This window comes from Oncorhynchus nerka, linkage group LG17, assembly GCF_034236695.1.
Source record: "Oncorhynchus nerka isolate Pitt River linkage group LG17, Oner_Uvic_2.0, whole genome shotgun sequence".
Taxonomy (NCBI): domain Eukaryota; kingdom Metazoa; phylum Chordata; class Actinopteri; order Salmoniformes; family Salmonidae; genus Oncorhynchus; species Oncorhynchus nerka.
In genome coordinates, this window is record NC_088412.1 from 34,474,478 (window position 1) to 34,490,804 (window position 16,327).

General features: G+C 43.0%; 1 protein-coding gene across 5 annotated transcripts; it reads left to right on the plus strand.

Annotated features, from left to right (window-relative positions):
- Positions 1-61: 61 nt before the first annotated feature.
- cep135 (centrosomal protein 135) lies at positions 62-16,242 on the plus strand. 5 transcript variants are annotated; one of them, XM_029686441.2, is made up of 24 exons: positions 62-318; positions 681-805; positions 920-1,110; positions 1,281-1,448; positions 1,626-1,767; positions 5,851-6,064; positions 6,262-6,477; positions 6,581-6,646; positions 6,848-6,998; positions 7,119-7,354; positions 7,510-7,665; positions 11,385-11,603; positions 11,823-11,974; positions 12,073-12,188; positions 12,305-12,459; positions 12,566-12,621; positions 12,755-12,923; positions 13,103-13,213; positions 13,421-13,606; positions 13,811-14,020; positions 14,758-14,960; positions 15,082-15,186; positions 15,319-15,497; positions 15,651-16,242. In XM_029686441.2, exons 2-23 carry the CDS (start codon positions 693-695, stop codon positions 15,476-15,478), a joined length of 3,495 nt encoding a protein of 1,164 aa, XP_029542301.1. In that variant the 5' UTR covers positions 62-318; positions 681-692; the 3' UTR covers positions 15,479-15,497; positions 15,651-16,242. The 5 variants fall into 5 exon arrangements, with proteins under 5 accessions (XP_029542301.1, XP_029542299.1, XP_029542302.1 ...); XM_029686439.2 differs by having other exon boundaries at positions 15,319-15,474; XM_029686442.2 differs by having other exon boundaries at positions 13,829-14,020; positions 15,319-15,474.
- The last annotated feature ends 85 nt before the right edge of the window (positions 16,243-16,327 follow it).

Below are 16,327 nucleotides of genomic sequence, written 5' to 3' on the forward strand. Positions count from 1 at the left end.
GGAGAAGTTAAAGCGAAGTGGGATGAGCTTCGGCGCCATTTTCAAACTACTTTACCGCCGACAGAGAACAAGCTAGCTAGCTAGCTAGTTCAGATCAGGGCGGAGCGAACGACAGCTTTGCATTCATGAAAAATCCATGTACTGACTGACCACCATCGCAAACCTCTACAAGGTGTTCCACCTGGCACATACGTGAGAGTCTCATGCTGTCTTTTCAGCGTTGTTTGTTCGATAACTTTGTTTACAGAAGTCATGTCAACAATCACAGCTAATGTTAGCTAACTAAGTTAGCTATCTAGCTAACCGGACCGTAGATTTGTGAGTATAATTTAGCGACTAACAATTGATGAAAGTTTACTGGCAAGAATATATAAGTTAGCTATAGCAAGCTAGACTGTCAGTGAAATCCTGTTTTCCGTTTGCCATAACTTTACCTGGCCTGAACGACCTAGCTAACGTTAGCTAGCTAGCTGCAGCTTGATAGGATGAATGAGCTGGCTAACGTTACTTGCTCTGGTGCAATAGTAGACCGTTTCAGTTGTCAATGCACTACCAGTCCATCTTTGGCTAGTCCAATAGTATTGGCTAGCTATGTAGTCAATAAACTGTAGTCAGCAAATAAACTAGCTATAACCACAGATGGAGTTGTCTCCGAATCTTTACTATGTCCTGTTTTGTAGACTGCAGCAACAATGAGCACCAATGCAGAGAGGAAGTTTATCAACCTTCGGAAACGTCTGGATCAACTGGGATACAGACAGCCTTTGGGAATCGAGACCCTGCCACTGGTGGAAAGATTGTTCAGGTAAATACATATTCACCTCTGGGACATGATAGTAAATTACCAGTTGTATAGGGAGATGTTATTGCGTCCCATGTTATAGTGAATGAGGTTTGTGTGTTTCTGCCTCTATTGCAGTGATCTGGTCCACACCACAGAAAGTCTGCGCAATGCCAAGCTCAATGCAGGGAAGACTGAGAAAGAAAGCCGTAATCTAGATGCCCTCCTTGAGCCATACAAGACGGAGAATGCCCGGCTGGTCCGGGAGAACAACGAGCTGCACCTTGGACTCCTCAAACTCGGGGAGGAGAAAGAGCGAGTAAGCAGAGGTATCAGTCCACACAATGCCACTCAGTGAAGCAGTAGTCCATTCATATATGAATCCCACTGTCCTCTCGTAACAGAAATAACTAGTCTAACCCATTCATTTTTACTCCTTCTGTTATCACTGGCAATACATATATTTTGATATGAAACCTGTCACTGCCCTTTGTCTCAGAGCTCAAAGCCTACATCAGAAAGCTGGACCATGAGACATCAGACCTGAAGTTCCTTAACAACCAGTATGTGCACAAGGTCCGCTCCCTGGAGAAGGACAGCAAGGCCAAGACTGAGCGCATTCAGCAGCTGCAGGAGAAGAATATGCAGGCTGTGGTGCAGACACCAGGTAGGACATAGACCCAACATCCACTGGCATCCACCTCATACTTCTATTACTCACCCACAAGTTATTCACTCAAGTTCTTAAGCTAGAGCACCACTACATGTCCTGTTTTTCTAACGTGTACATCCAGCCTCTATACAACCACACACCAGGATGTTTCCATTAATGATGATTTGGCAGGAGGGAAAAAGCACAGCATTCCTTTCAGACGTCAGCGGATGCAGATTGATGACCTTATCCCGCCCTCCTCTGGCCCCACTCAACCTGTGGCGCAGCCTGATGACCCGTACATCGCAGATCTTCTGCAGGTGGCTGATGACAGGTGGGATACTCCTTGTAGCTGTTTAATCACTTTCAAGCAATTTATTTTGTATTTATTTAAACATATTAACAATGTACAATTAAGTAGTTATGCTAGTGCTATTCACATCAAGATGCATCAAAGGGATATTTGCAATGTTTTAACTTTGTAATAACTAGGGGTGTAACAGTTCACCAAAGCCACGGTTCAGTACGTATTGTGGGTTTGGGGGTCACGATTCGCTTTCGGTACAGTGGAAAATTCAATGCCAGCCGTTACTGTAGTTAATATTTATTTATTTTAGAAAATAGAAAGTATTGGTGTTCCTGATTGTGCTCTCATCAGGTATATGGAGCCATATCAACTCTTAGTATTTTCTTAAATCTAAATGCAAAATTACTCAATAACAACACTAAAATAATGTGCAATATGCATGTGAAATCAATATGTAAACATGATTCAGACATTGTATAGGCTTATGCCATAATGTTTTCTTACAAAGAGAAAAAGATGTGCATTTGTGACTCTCATAAAGGAGGCGTGTCTGTAGCGCGGTACTTCTCATCTCCCACTCCGGGGTAATGTAATGGGGCTGTCACAGCTTCTCTGTAGCCTTGGAGGTCCATCCATCCATTAGGGGCAGCAAGTTGCCTAGTGGTTAGAGATTTGGGCCAGTAACCGAAAGGTTGCTAGATCGAATCCCTGAGGTAAACCTCTCTAGTTCTGCCTCTGAACAAGGCAGTTAACCCACTGTTCCTAGACGATCATTGTAAATAAGAACTTGTTCTTAACTGACTTGCCTAGTTTAAATTGTATATATAAATATATCTAGTAAGCGCAACACAGGGTGCATTGGCCAATTCATTGATAACCTCGAATTTTGCTTGCTTGCTTTCTAGGCTATTGAGTGTAATACCTGTGTGCTGAAATGGGTGCTAGAGGGAAGTTTATATTCTCAACCACCTAGAATGGGCGTGTATCAACTGCTATAAACATACCTATCCCTCTTGTAATTTCTTTGGCGCAGAATCAACTACGACGAGCTGCTTGAATGCAAAGGGGAAACGAAGCTGTGTTGTTTCCGTCTTGCTCCAGTGGTAGGAATACTGAGATGTAGGCAGCTGCACAATCTATTGTCATTGAACATTGGCAAATACTGTTAAATTTTATCCACAACTCTCTGTCCATCACTGTTGTAATCTACTGGGAAGCCAAAATGTTCCCAAACTGGATATCTAAACGATGATGGAGGATTCTCCTGGTTTAACGACCCCACCACTCGCAATTGTACAGAACTAGTTCCCGGCTGCGCGTCACAAAAGGACAGTTTGAAATGCACCAATTTTAAGATTTTAATTTTTAATTGCAATCAGCACATAGGCTCTAGTTGTTTTAACGGAATAGCCTGAATTGTTTTTATTTTTCAGCTGAGATTTACTCGAGGCATACAAAGGAGCGCACTTGACTATCTAATCTGTTGTCGTGACGTGACTTTCATTAATGTGATGACTGTTATTTATTCAATCCACTAGCTATGTTTAATTGTTACCCGATTAAATGAATCATGTACCAATGAACTCATTAGGAATTTGGGGCACCATGGAAGAAGTTGTTTAACGAGTTACCATCTCCCGAAACTCTAGAAGATATAAGTTAAAACAGTATATTGATAACTGTCACTTATTAATCATTACCTTATATCAGTTCTCATTCTGAACAGTCGTAACCTTCTTGGCTCTGCATGAACCCCAACCTTTGCTGATTATTCAGTACTACACAAATTGGTTTAATTATTTATTTACTAACTAAATAATAATAGAATACACATACACACTTACGATACAAAAGTTCCAAGTGGACCGACGGCTTGTTACTTCATAGATGGGAAGGGGGGGAAAAGTGAGAGCGAAAGAGACACTTATCGTACATTTAGAAACTACGCTCACAGTAACCATTTATATTGCACACGAACCACCGCCTGTTTTGGAATAAGAAGTAATGAATGTATTTACGTGTGGATGTCTTTGTTCGCTGTATATCTTTGTTGAAACCAATCAATTCTTCTATAGGAAGGGGTCGATTTGTGTAAGGCTCTGGTTGTCCACCAGAGGTCACAATGTCCTTAGTTGTCCTGGCTTCAATGGGCTGTTTCCTCAGAGCAGCTACTTAGATGCACCAATGGTTGTCTAAGATGCGATTTTTCTCTTTCACACCTCGTGTCTTTAGTCAGAGTTTGAAGCACTTTACACACGCAGCTGCAGACTGGCGGTACCCTGGTCTGGTAGGTGAGGTTATCTTCTTCACCTTGTGTTGGTTCACCGTTTCAACCATTTCCCACATGTAGCTAACGCTCCATGCTTTTCTGGTCTGGTAGGTGAGGTTATCTCCTTAGAGTTTCCAACCATTTCAACGTATGGACCACGGTCTCACGTCTTCTGATGTGAAATGTTCATTCTTGCCCAGTCCTTTTAAGCGCTCTGGTTGAAAAGGGCGGTTCCATCATGCTGACAAGCTCTCTGACCTTATTCGGGGCATGGCTAGTTGCTGTGCAAAGTATAATCAAAAACTATGATCTCGTTAGAGAACTAAAATCACATTCCTATCTTTACAAAAATAGTTTCAACCTTTTGCATATTGTCTACACCACGTATTGGATGGAATCTTGACATAAACAGTGCGTACACTTTCCAAGTTAGTGTTTTTGTTATACCATATACAATTTGTTAATCGCATCACAAAACAGACATGTTCCATAGACCACTTCCCACATTTGGATGTTAGAAATATTGTTCCAGTGTTCACTTTTGGACGTTAAGAGTTTTTTGGTGGCAAAATTCCACATTCCAATCTTGATACTAAAGAGCGGGTTCTCTGCTGCATAAAATTTACGATTGCCGTGAGGTGTCATAAAACCGGCCCAGCCCCCCCACTTTTGTGGTGAGAGGGGTCTGGTCATCGTCAGCCATTTGCCAAGCTGATCTGAGGCCTTGGATCCCCAGCCAGGAGAGTCATGACACTATCGATCGTGTCCAAAGCATTAAGAACACCTTCCTAATATTGAGTTGCATTCTTTGAGGCATGGACTCTACAAGGTGTCGAAAGTGTTCCCCAGGAACGTTGGCCCATGTTGACTCCAATGCTTCCCACAGTTGTGTCAAGTTGGCTGGATGTCTTTTGGGTGGTGGACCATTCTTGATTCACATGGGAAACTGTTGAGCGTGAAAAACTCTCGCAGCGCTGCAGTTCTTGACACAAACCGGTGCGCCTGGCACCTACTGCTATCCCCTGTTCAAAGGCACTTAAATATTTAGTCTTGCCTATTCACCCTGCCTCTTCACCCTATGAATGGCACACATACACAATCAATGTTTCAATGCTTAAAAATCCATCTTTAACCTGTCTCCTCCCCTTCATCTATACTGATTTGAAGTGGATTTAACAAGTGACATCAATAAGGGATCATAGCTTTCACCTGTATTCACCTGGTCAGTCTGTCATGGAAAAAGCAGGTCTTAGTGTGTGTGTACATACATACAGTGCATTCGGAAAATATTCAGACCACTTGACTTTTTCCACATTTTGTTACGTTACAGCCTTATTCTAAAATGGATTACACACACACGTCCAGCTCTAGAAAGAGTCTTGGTGGTTCCAAACTTTTCTATTTAAGAATGATGGAGGCCACTGTTCTTGGGGACCTTCAATGCTGCAGACAATTCCTTTAATCTCATGGCTTGTTTTTTGCTCTGACATGCACGGTTAACTTATATAGACAGGTGTGTGCCTTTCCAAATCAAGTCCAATCAATTGAATTTACCACAGGTGGATTCCAATCAAGTTGTAGAAACATCTCAAGGATGATCAATTGAAACAGGATGCACCTGAGCTCAATTTCGAGTCTCATAGCAAAGGGTCTGAATACTTATGTAAATAAGGTATTTCTGTTTTTATATTTTTCGCTTTGTCATTATGGGGTATTGTGTGTAGATTGAGGATATGTATTTCTTAATCCATTTTAGAATATCTATCTATATACCCCCCAGTCCAATACAATATGTGTACCATTACACTCCTAGTAATAACTTGTGATTAATTTTACCCTAGGATCCAGGAGCTGCAGCAGGACATAACCAAACTGAAATTAGACCTTGAAAGAGCTCAGGGCGGTATCAAACACCTGCACATACAGGTTGAGGAGCGAGACAAAGAGATTGAGCGTCTTAGTCGAGCACTTGATGGAGGGCGTCCTTATGATGTCATCTCCCTAGAGGCTCAGACCATCAGCAATGAGAAACTGATTGCCCACCTTAACCTGCAGGTAAGAACTGAAACCTGACCCACTTCACACAATGGGTATTACCCACACATTGAATTGATCTCCGCAACCTACCCTCAAATTGAAACTGACCACAAATAACTTACTTGTTTCTGTCAACACCAACAACCATTAACTCAGGCTTGCCAAAGTCCTTTGAGCACTTACCACACATTGACTTCTCGGTGTCGTGTTCCCAGATTGAGTACCTGCAGGAGACTAACAGGACTCTGGAGCAGAAGGTTCAGGGGCTGCAGCAGAGGAAGCAGGATGCATCCACCGAGGTGGCGGACCTCAGTGCCAAGAACCAGGAGTTGTGTCAGGAGCTCACCCACATAGACCACCTGGCCAAGCAGCTGGAGAAGGACAAGGACCTGGTGCTGGAGACTGCTGACCTGGAACTACAGGAGGCCAAGGTGAGAAAGGAGGAAGATGATAAATGGGAACAGGAGGAGTACTGTATAAAGACAGACAGAGGGTTCAATTTGAGGAAAATCTGTGGCCTGTTTTTCTCCTCAGAAAGAAATCCAAAAGCAACACCGAGCCTTGGAGGACTTGGAAGATGTAATCACAAAGTTAAGAAGGGTATGACTTTTTATTTATTTATTGGGCTTATAAAGGCTTGTAGCCTTCACGTTCCTGTTAAAACTTAGACATTCTCTAGTCATTGAGACGTTATCTGTTACAGTACCACATCAGATAGTTGTTAAAGGGAAACTTGAATCTGTGCAGCATTTTACTCACAATATCATAGTTGTATCTGACTCCTCTGACTGGATGTTTTAGGACCACGCTGAGGGAGACTACGAGAAGGACCGTTTGAGGAACCAGCTGGGGGAGCTCGGGGAGCAGAATGAGAAGATGGAGGGACTGATGAACTTCCTGGAGGAAGAGAAGAGGAGGCTTCAGGACAAACTAGAGAAAATGACTGATGCTGGTGAGTAGCAGTGTTTTTCTCCTGTCTCACTGGAACTTTGGGACTCAATCAAATGTCTCTCATTGATTATAGTTGGCCTGAGCTGGCCTAAGCCCAACTGACTCTGGTTGCTGTATCTAGATAAAGAGCTGGTGCTTGAGCTGGAGAGCATGAGGTCTAAACACGGTGTGTGTGGGAAGGACCGCTCCCCATCTCGCCTGGACGCATTTGTCAGGAGCCTGGAAGAGGAGCGGGACTATTACCGACAGGAGGCTGAGCGCTACCGCAGGGCCAGGGGACCAGGCGTCATGGACCACACCAACACCCGCAGCAGCCCAGGCAGGAGCCCCAGGGGGAGAACAGGCTGGCATGGCAGGGTGAAAGAGCCAGCCATTTATACTAATGCAAAGAATACATAGTTCTGTTCTTATTTACTGTATATACGTACATAAACTCATGGTACTAGTAAGCCTCTTATATCATTATTTTGTTTGCATGTATGGTAAATCATTTATTTTTCTGTGTTATTTAGGGGGACAATGTTGATTTGGAGCTCTCCCGGACAGTGAAGGAGAGAGATGAGCTCCAGGCTGTACTGCTGGGTTTTGAGAGACACATGGAGGACATCCAAACCAACGTCAAGGCCCTTACTGCTGAGCGGGACCAGCTTAGTTTACAGTGCAAAAAGGTGAGACAGGCCAGGACATGGCATATCAAATGAAAAAGATTGTTTCAGTGTAGTACCAAACATTTAAAGTCTAAACATACCTATCAATTCAGGTGTCAAATATACATCTTACACCCTCGTCCGTTGGATCAGTATTTGAAAGCCAGTGTCTATGACGGGGGCACTCAAGTACTACTACTGTCCGGTCACACACATTTCCTAGATGGCAGAGGTCTGGATGGATATTGTCATATAATAATAATAATCATGTTTATCAGTATAGTAACAAACTCCAACCTCGCAACCCCAAACTGTTCACACCCCTCTTGTTGGCGAAGAGAATTTTGTTTTAAAGCTAATTTCCTGCAATCTACCCTTTTTTAAATGTTTTTTTCTTTTTACACTTTTTCTCACCAATTTCCCCAACATGAGAACATATGAAAGCTGGTGGTTCAATATTCCCAGTTAACCTCTCTAGGGTAGGTGAGACGCTAACGTCCCACCAGGCCAACATCCGGTGAAACTGCAGAGCGCTAACATTCTAAATACACCATTTGTTATCGTAAACATTCTTGTAAATACATGGATTTTACATCATTTAAAAGATGAGCATCTTATTAATCCAGTCACTGTGTCAGATTTCCTAAAGGCTTTACTGCGAAAGCAAACCATGCTATTTTCTGAGGACAGCTCCCCGCACACACAAATATTACTAGTATTTTCCAACCAAGCATTAGCGTCACAAAAGTCAGAAATAACAATAAAATAAATCGCTTACCTTTGAAGATCTTCCTCTGGTGGCAATGCCAAGTGTCCTAACTACACAGTGAATGTTCGTTTTGTTTGATGACATCCATTTTTATAGCCTAACACGAAACATTTGTAAACCGCTTGCGTCGTGATTTCCGTCTCATTCAACTTTGGACGAAGCGTTCGTGGTAATTACACACACTAAACAAACGTTTATCCAGTCATGGTTGGTTTCATTGCAATCCTCTAGTTGTTACTAACACAACCATACGTGATGGTTCTTTTCCCGGGATGTATTGACCGAAAAACAAACCGATTTGAAGACACCAATCAATGACCTCATTGCGCACCAATGGTAGGACCGGTCTATTGTTGATTGACTGTATTTTGGCCCAATGACCACTGATCATCTTGAAATCTAGCTTGGAAGATAGCCAATGAGTTGAGGTAAACGGCAATATGTAATGGTTATACGTTCGAAGACCAGCCTTTGTCGTAATCTCTGGCATAAAAGAGGTTCATTCGCCATTGCAAATCCTCCTGCATAGCAGTACATAGTCAATTGCATTTTCAGCAAGTTTATATATTTAAATTATGGCGAAATAAATCAGGAAAAGCTAAAACAAAGTCTAGGTATACAGATTTAACCCAAATTATAGAGGAAATTGATAGAGAACGCGAGACCGAGTAAATAGTTAGCCTTGTTATTTAAAAAATAATAATATTTTTATATGTCATTTTTTTTGTGTGTGTTAGAATAGCATTTATGTATTTTGTATATAGTTATTACCTTCAAAATGTATCACTGTACCAATTCGGCCACTTGGGTACATTTGGTTACATTTGTGTGGGACACCTGGGTGACTTCATGCTCAATGTCATGTAGCTCGCTCATTTTTGAAGTTATCTGTCTAAAACTTTGCTCGGCTATTGTTGCCATCTTATGTTGGGGCGGCAGGGTAGCCTAGGGGCTACCCTGCCAAAAGGTTGCAAAGGTTGCAAGTTCAAATCCCCGAGCAGACAAGGTACAAATCTGTCGTTCTGCCCCTGAACAGGCAGTTAACCTACTGTTCCTAGGCCGTCATTGAAAATAAGAATTAGTTCTTAACTGACTTGCCTAGTTAAATAAAGGTGAAAAAACATGTTTAAAAAAAGTTCTTAATTAAAATCATCCCCAGCATCCTATCTATATGTTTGGCTGTTCTTGGTCATTTGAAATATGATGCAGCAACAATAAAGAACAGAAAACATATGTTTATTTCCTTGTATTTTCTTCTACCAAATCTATTGTGTTATATTCTCCTACATTCAATTCACATTTCCACAAAAGTCAGAGTGTTTCCTTTCAAATGATACCAAGAATATGCATATCCTTGCTTCTGGGCCTGAGCTACAGGCAGTTAGATTAGGGTATGTCTTTAGGTGGAAATTGAGAAGAAGGGGGTACACCAAAGAAGTTAAGAAGTTTTGGGTTGTAGTTAATTATAGGAATTATGCATCAACTATTTCTCTCTATATCATTTGTATTTCATATACCTTTGACTATTGGATGTTCTTATAGGCACTTTAGTATTGCCAGCCTAATCTCGGGAGTTGATAGGCTTGAAGTCATAAACAGCGCTGTGCTTCAAGCATTGCTAAGAGCTGCTGGCAAACGCAGTAAAGTGCTGTTTGAATTCATGCTTACGAGGCTGCTGCTGCCTACCACCGCTCAGTCAGACTGCTATATCAAATCATATACTTAATTATAATATAATAAACACACAGAAATACGAGCCTTTGGTCATTAATACGGTAAAATCCCGAAACTATCATTTCGAAAACAAAAATGTTTATTCTTTCAGGGAAATACGGAACCGTTCCATATTTTATCGAACGGGTGACAACCCTAAGTCTAAATATTGCTGTTACATTGCACAAACTTCAATGTTATGTCATAATTATGTAAAATTCTGGCAAATTAGTTCACAGTTCGCAACGAGCCAGGGCGGCCCAAACTGTTGGATATACCCTGAGTTAATATTGCCTGCTAACATGAATTTCTTTAACTAACTATACTTATGTGTGTTGATTTTAAGAAAGGCATTGATGTTTATGGTTAGGTACAGTTGAAGTCGGAAGTTTACATACACTTAGGTTGGAGTCATTAAAACTCGTTTTTCAACCACTCCACAAATTTCTTGTTAACAAACTATAGTTTTGGCAAGTCGGTTAGGACATCTACTTTGTGCATGGCACAAGTAATTTTTCCAACAATTGTTTACATTACAACAATTGTTTACAGACAGATCATTTCAATTAATCCAGTGGGTCAGAAGTTTCCAGAAAATTGACTGTGCCTTTAAACAGCTTGGAAAATTCCAGAAAATGATGTCATGGCTTTAGAAGCTTCTGAAAATTTGTGGGCAGAACTGCAAAAGCATGTGCGAGCAAGGAGGCCTACAAACCTGACTCAGTGGTGATCCTAACTGACCTAAGACAGGGAATTTTTACTAGGATTAAATGTCAGGAATAGTTCAACTGAGTTTAAATGTATTTGGCTAAGGTGTATGGAAACTTCCGACTTCAACTGCACATTTGTGCAACGATTGTGCTTTTTTCGCCAATGCGCTTTTGTTAAATCATCACCCGTTTGGCGATGTTGAAGTAGGCTGTAATTTGATGATAAATGAGCAGGCACCGCAGGACAAGCTAGTTAAACTAGTAATGTCATCAACCATGTGTTATTAACTAGTGATTATGTGAAGATTGATTGTTTTTTATAAGATAAATTTAATGCTAGCTTGCAACTTACCTTGGCTCCTTGCAGCCACAAGGTCCTTTTGACGATGCACTCGTGGTCAGCCTGACACACAGTTTTCTCGTGGTAATGTAATATAATCGGCAGCCAAAAAGGCAGATTACCGTTTTATGAAAACCTGAAATCGGCCCTAATTAATCAGCCATGCCGATTAATCGGTCGACCTCTAATATCTATGTCTTTACTGTAGGTTCAGGAGGAGCTGAGGCGGGTCCGTACAGGATCAGAGCTGTCCACAGAGGTCCTGAGGCTGAAGGAGGAGAGGGAGCAGGCTGATGCTGTCCTACAAAGGATCACCTCCGAGAGGGACACACTCCGAGAGAGACTAAAAGTTGCCCAGACCTGTGCTCTCACAGACCGAGAGGAAGAGGAGCGGAGGATCCTGAACCTGGAAAACACCATCAATACTGTGAGACTGATCAACTTCTCACCACATCAAAGCCAAATGATCCTGTCGCAGTTGATCATATTACTTTTTGTAGATAGAACACCCTACACAGATTTTACAACCACCGTGTACTGCGCTGTCAATCATGTCTGCCTCTGCCATTATTACCACCTCAGCTGATCTTACATGCATGATGTACCAGGAGTAGAGTGTGTTATGGTGTGTGTTTTTGGTCCCCAGTTGGAGAGGGAGCGTCTGGACCTGCGGTCTCAGGTGTCAGTGCTGAAGGATGGCAGGGTGGCTATAGAGGAGGAGCTGAAGGCTCGCTCCACTGCCCTGGTCCACACTGCAGAGGAGACGGCCCAGCAGAGAGCTGAGTCCAGCGCACTACGGTACTGTCTGTCGGTGTCCGTCTGTCTTTCTTTGTGTGGATGTGATGTCATTTATGTAATGTGTGATGGGAAATGGCTAATTCCCACTCTATGTTCAGGCTGTTGCAGGAGCAGATGGAACAGTCTCTGTTTGACACACAACACAGGCTCTCTGTGAAGACCAACGAGCTCCATGCTGCCCACCAGCAGATGGAGAAACTGGAGGAGAAAATAGGTGAGTGGTTTGTGGATGCAGGGGTTAGTTAGACCTGGAAATCTTACACACTGTTTCCCTTTGTTTATTCTGAGATGCTTTTTAAAATATTTTTAAAAATAAATACATTCCATCAGCTGAGCTGAGTCGCCATGGCTCCACCCAGAGAGACGGAGTTACTGTGCTCCAGAAGACTGTCTCTGCTCTGGACAGGGAGAAGGATGCTCTGCAGGATGACGTGGACCAGAAGACTGAGAGCCTGGCCCTGCTGCAGGACGAGCTGTCCAGGAAGGTAGGGCACTAGATACCAGTGACTGGCCTGTACATGTTAGAGGGACTAGAACTATAGGAGTAGGCAGTCCTGCAGAGTGAGCACTGTTCCGTCTCTCGTTCTGCAGGAGAAGACACTGGAGGAAGTTAGACTTACTGTTAAAGACATGGAGAACTCCCTAGAGTAAGTGTACACTCTTCTTGTGTGTTTTGAGTTGTCTGTTTGTGCATTTGTGTGAGAGGCATGTCTACTGAATATATGTGTGTGTGTGTGTGTGGTGAGCGAGTGGATCAGTGATATTGTGTTGTACCTGCAGTCAGCTGAAGGGGGCATTGAGCAGCCGTGAGCGGGAGATAGCCAGTCTACGCAGACAACTTGACTCTGCCCAGGAGGAGCTGTCTGGAGTGGGGAGAGACCGAGAGATCGCCCTGCGAGAGAACCGGAGACTACAGGATGACCTAGCCACTATGACCAGGGAGAACCAGGTACAGAGCACAGTTGGATAACGGAGCTTTTGTGAACAGAACAAAATTCTGTCACCCACAATAGACGTATCTAACTTGGGGGCACGTTTACCCTACAAGTTATTTAATTTAATTGGGATGCAAACATTTCATACATACTCCGTTTTCATGGGTCTCATTTGCACGTGTTGTGTGTCCAGGCTGTGCATGCCGAGATGGAAGAGGCCTTGCATGAGAAAGACGAGCTGAAGATGAGAGTTCACTCCTACATCTCAGAAGTGGCCAGGATAGAGAATATAATGCTTGCGAAGGTAAGCAGTAACACTCTACACAGCAGTAGTATATTCACACTGGATGTTTCCCTCAAAGGGATTGTAATTCTAGTGTAGATATTACAATTGGATTATGATGTATCTACTGGAATTGATAATGGCTGTTTTCCAGTGTTTAGCCATCCTCCAGTTTCTATGGAGTCCTTCCAATAGTTTTTAACTGATTTAAATAATGTTGTCTTCCAGGAGAAGGAGAACAGGGAGATGCTGGAGCGGTTCCGGATGGCCCATGGGGAGTCAGAGGACCGGGAGCAGAAGCTGCAGCACGCTGAGGGCCTCAACAACTCCATCCGCCTGGAGCTGCTCTCTTCAGACACAGAGAGACGACACCTCAGAGAGGCTGTGGGACATCAGGAGAGAGAGATCCAGGAGGTGAGACTGGGGGAGGGGGGCAATGTGGGTGGAGAAAAATGCTGTAGATAAAGCTTAAAATGGGTAGAGTTTGAGTTTTGTTTAAAATGTCCAATAGCCTATGATATCGGTTCTTGCCTACCTCTACCCAATATCTACTGTACTGAATTCACTTGTATTGTTGCAATTGGTGATGAGGATGCCTGTTCTGTCCCAACCTTATAGCACATGAATGCCCTGCAGGCATACGAGGCCCAGGTGTCGTCCCTGGCCCGGGGCATGTCCCAGCTGGAGGAGGAGCTGCAGGCGGCCCGGGGGGAGAAGACTGTCCTGCTGTCTGACCTGGCCTCTGTCAGGGAGCTCTGTGTCAAACTGGACTCAAGCAAAGAGCTCAGCACCCGCCAGCTCACCTCCAAGAGCATGGAGCTGGAGAGGGTGAGCAAACTGACTGCATCTCAGTCCTCCACCCTTTTCTTTTCCCTTCATGAATTTAGCAATGGTGGAAATGTACACCACACGTGTGTGTGTGTGTGTGTGTGTGTGTGTGTGTGTGTGTGTGGTGTACATTTCCACCATTGCTAAATATATATATATATATATATAATTGTTGTTTTTTTGTTTTTTACTCAGCAAATATGGACTTGGTATTTTACCAAATAGGGTTATCTTTAGTATACCACCCCCTGAACTTGTCTCAATACAACTGATTGGCTGAAATGCATTAAGAAGGAAAGAAATTCCATAAATGTACTTTTAACAAGGCACAGCTGTTAATTGAACATATTTCCAGGTGACTACCTCATGAAGCTGATTGAGAGAATGCCAAGAGTGTGCAAAGCTGTCATCAGTGTGGCTACTTTGAAGAATCTAAAATATATTTTAGATTTTTCAAACACTTTTTTGGTTACTACTTTAGTCCATATGTGTTATTTCATAGTTTTGATGTCTTCACTATTATTCTACAATGTTGAACATAGTAAAAATAAAGAACCCTGGAATGAGTAGGTGTGTCCAAACTTTTGACTACACACACACACACACACAATGCATGTACCAATAAGTTGCGATACAGGCCTTACAGGCTAAATGCAGGAACCTCAGCTATAAGAAAATGTGTAGTGTTGACTCTGCCTTTCATTATGTCTGTTTATGAGCTTGTGCTGCTCTCGTAGGTGACAGGAGAGCTGGAGGACGTGCGCTCGGAGGCAGAGCTGATGAAGAAGCAGCTGGCCAGTGAGAGGCTGACTGTCCGTAACCTAGAGACACTTCTCTCCTCCAATCGGCAGAAGGAGTTCCACACGCATTTGAGCGCCAGCGAGAGGGAGTCGGAGCTGAAGGTTCTGCGGGACAGACTCGCCCTAGCTGACAGCAAAACGTAAGAGAAGGTCCTAAAGAATCCTCGAGCCAACAAATGTACTTCTTCACAGACCCACTGATTACACACAATCTTGAGTCTTCCTGATTTAATAAAGATAAGTAACTGTGTGCGTGTGCAGGGCAGGGCATGCCAGGGAGGTTTCACTACTCCGAGGGAAAGTCTCTCAGCTGCAGACAGAGATGGACGTGCTGAAGAGACAGCTGACCACTGAGCGCTTTGAGCGGTGAGCTGAATGACTCTATGTGCCCAGCTTATCAGTCACCTACCTCAATAATCCAAATGTTTGTTTGTGTGTAATTGAAAAGGCTGAGAGCTACTATCTGTCCCTCATGCCCTTGTTGTCTCTCTACCTCAGTGAGAGGGCTGTGCAGGAGATGCGCAGGCAAGGTATGTCTTTCTCCTCACTGCGGAGCTCCTCCCCCCTGAGCAGATCTCTGAGTCCCCGTCCCCCCTCCCCGGAACGGTCCATCCTGCGAACTCCAGAGCGCTCTACCGACCGGTCACCAGAGAAGTGAGTTACACTCACAATACTACGTACGTGCTTGCACAGACACATCACACCACTTCCTACTTTTATATCCATTCTGCAATCAGTGCGATCCCCTAGCATCTATAAAACAGACTTCATAGATCACACTGATTTGTATTCAAGCCTGTAATTGATGCGACTTCCCTTTTCCTCCACAGAATTGTGAGCTTTAAGGAGTAGAGACACCCGACAGACAGGGAAATGAAGGAGCTGGAGTGAGTGCGTGAGAAGCCTGTAAGGGTATCAGTTTGGACGCATCACACAAACGATTCACACACAACTTAGCAACTCTTGTGTCCAACAAAAATGCTTCTAATGGTCTAAAATGCCACCGTCCTTCTCTATGAAGGATGCAATAACTCGGATCAAAGTTGAAATCATGCCGTCCTCTCACCAAAGTTAATTCCAGTGCCAATTGTTTGAAGAATTTGGTTGTCTATATTATGTTTCTCCATGGAAAAAAATAGACTAATTGAGCTACTAATAGTATTGTCAAATTGAAGTGTACCTTGGAGGTACTGTACATTTTCTGCTTATACTTGGGAGATCCATAGGTGATTTGACTGAGATACTTTTACCAAATGTATTTATAAGAAACTGGACTTGGTTATTAGACCACTGATAGGAGAATAGGTCATTAGTTCAGCTTTGTGTTCTGTGGTATTTTTTTACATGTTTAATGTTACATATTATTCCCATTATGCCTAAATTAATAACTTATTAATTCAAATAAAGTTTTGTACAAACAAATTCACTGCACTCGTCTGTACCTTACATCAGAGACAACACAACAGCCTTTAAATGACCCATAAGAGATTTCCATAAAAGTGTAGAG

What these genes read in the sequence shown, in the direction of transcription:
- cep135 (XM_029686439.2), top strand. Translation starts at nt 693, where the DNA reads ATGAGCACCAATGCAGAGAGGAAGTTTATCAACCTTCGGAAACGTCTG. An exon ending in GAAAGAGCGAGTAAGCAGAG is followed by an intron (nt 1,111 to 1,280) that starts GTATCAGTCCAC and finishes CCTTTGTCTCAG; the next exon opens with AGCTCAAAGCCTACATCAGA. An exon ending in AGAATATAATGCTTGCGAAG is followed by an intron (nt 13,214 to 13,420) that starts GTAAGCAGTAAC and finishes GTTGTCTTCCAG; the next exon opens with GAGAAGGAGAACAGGGAGAT.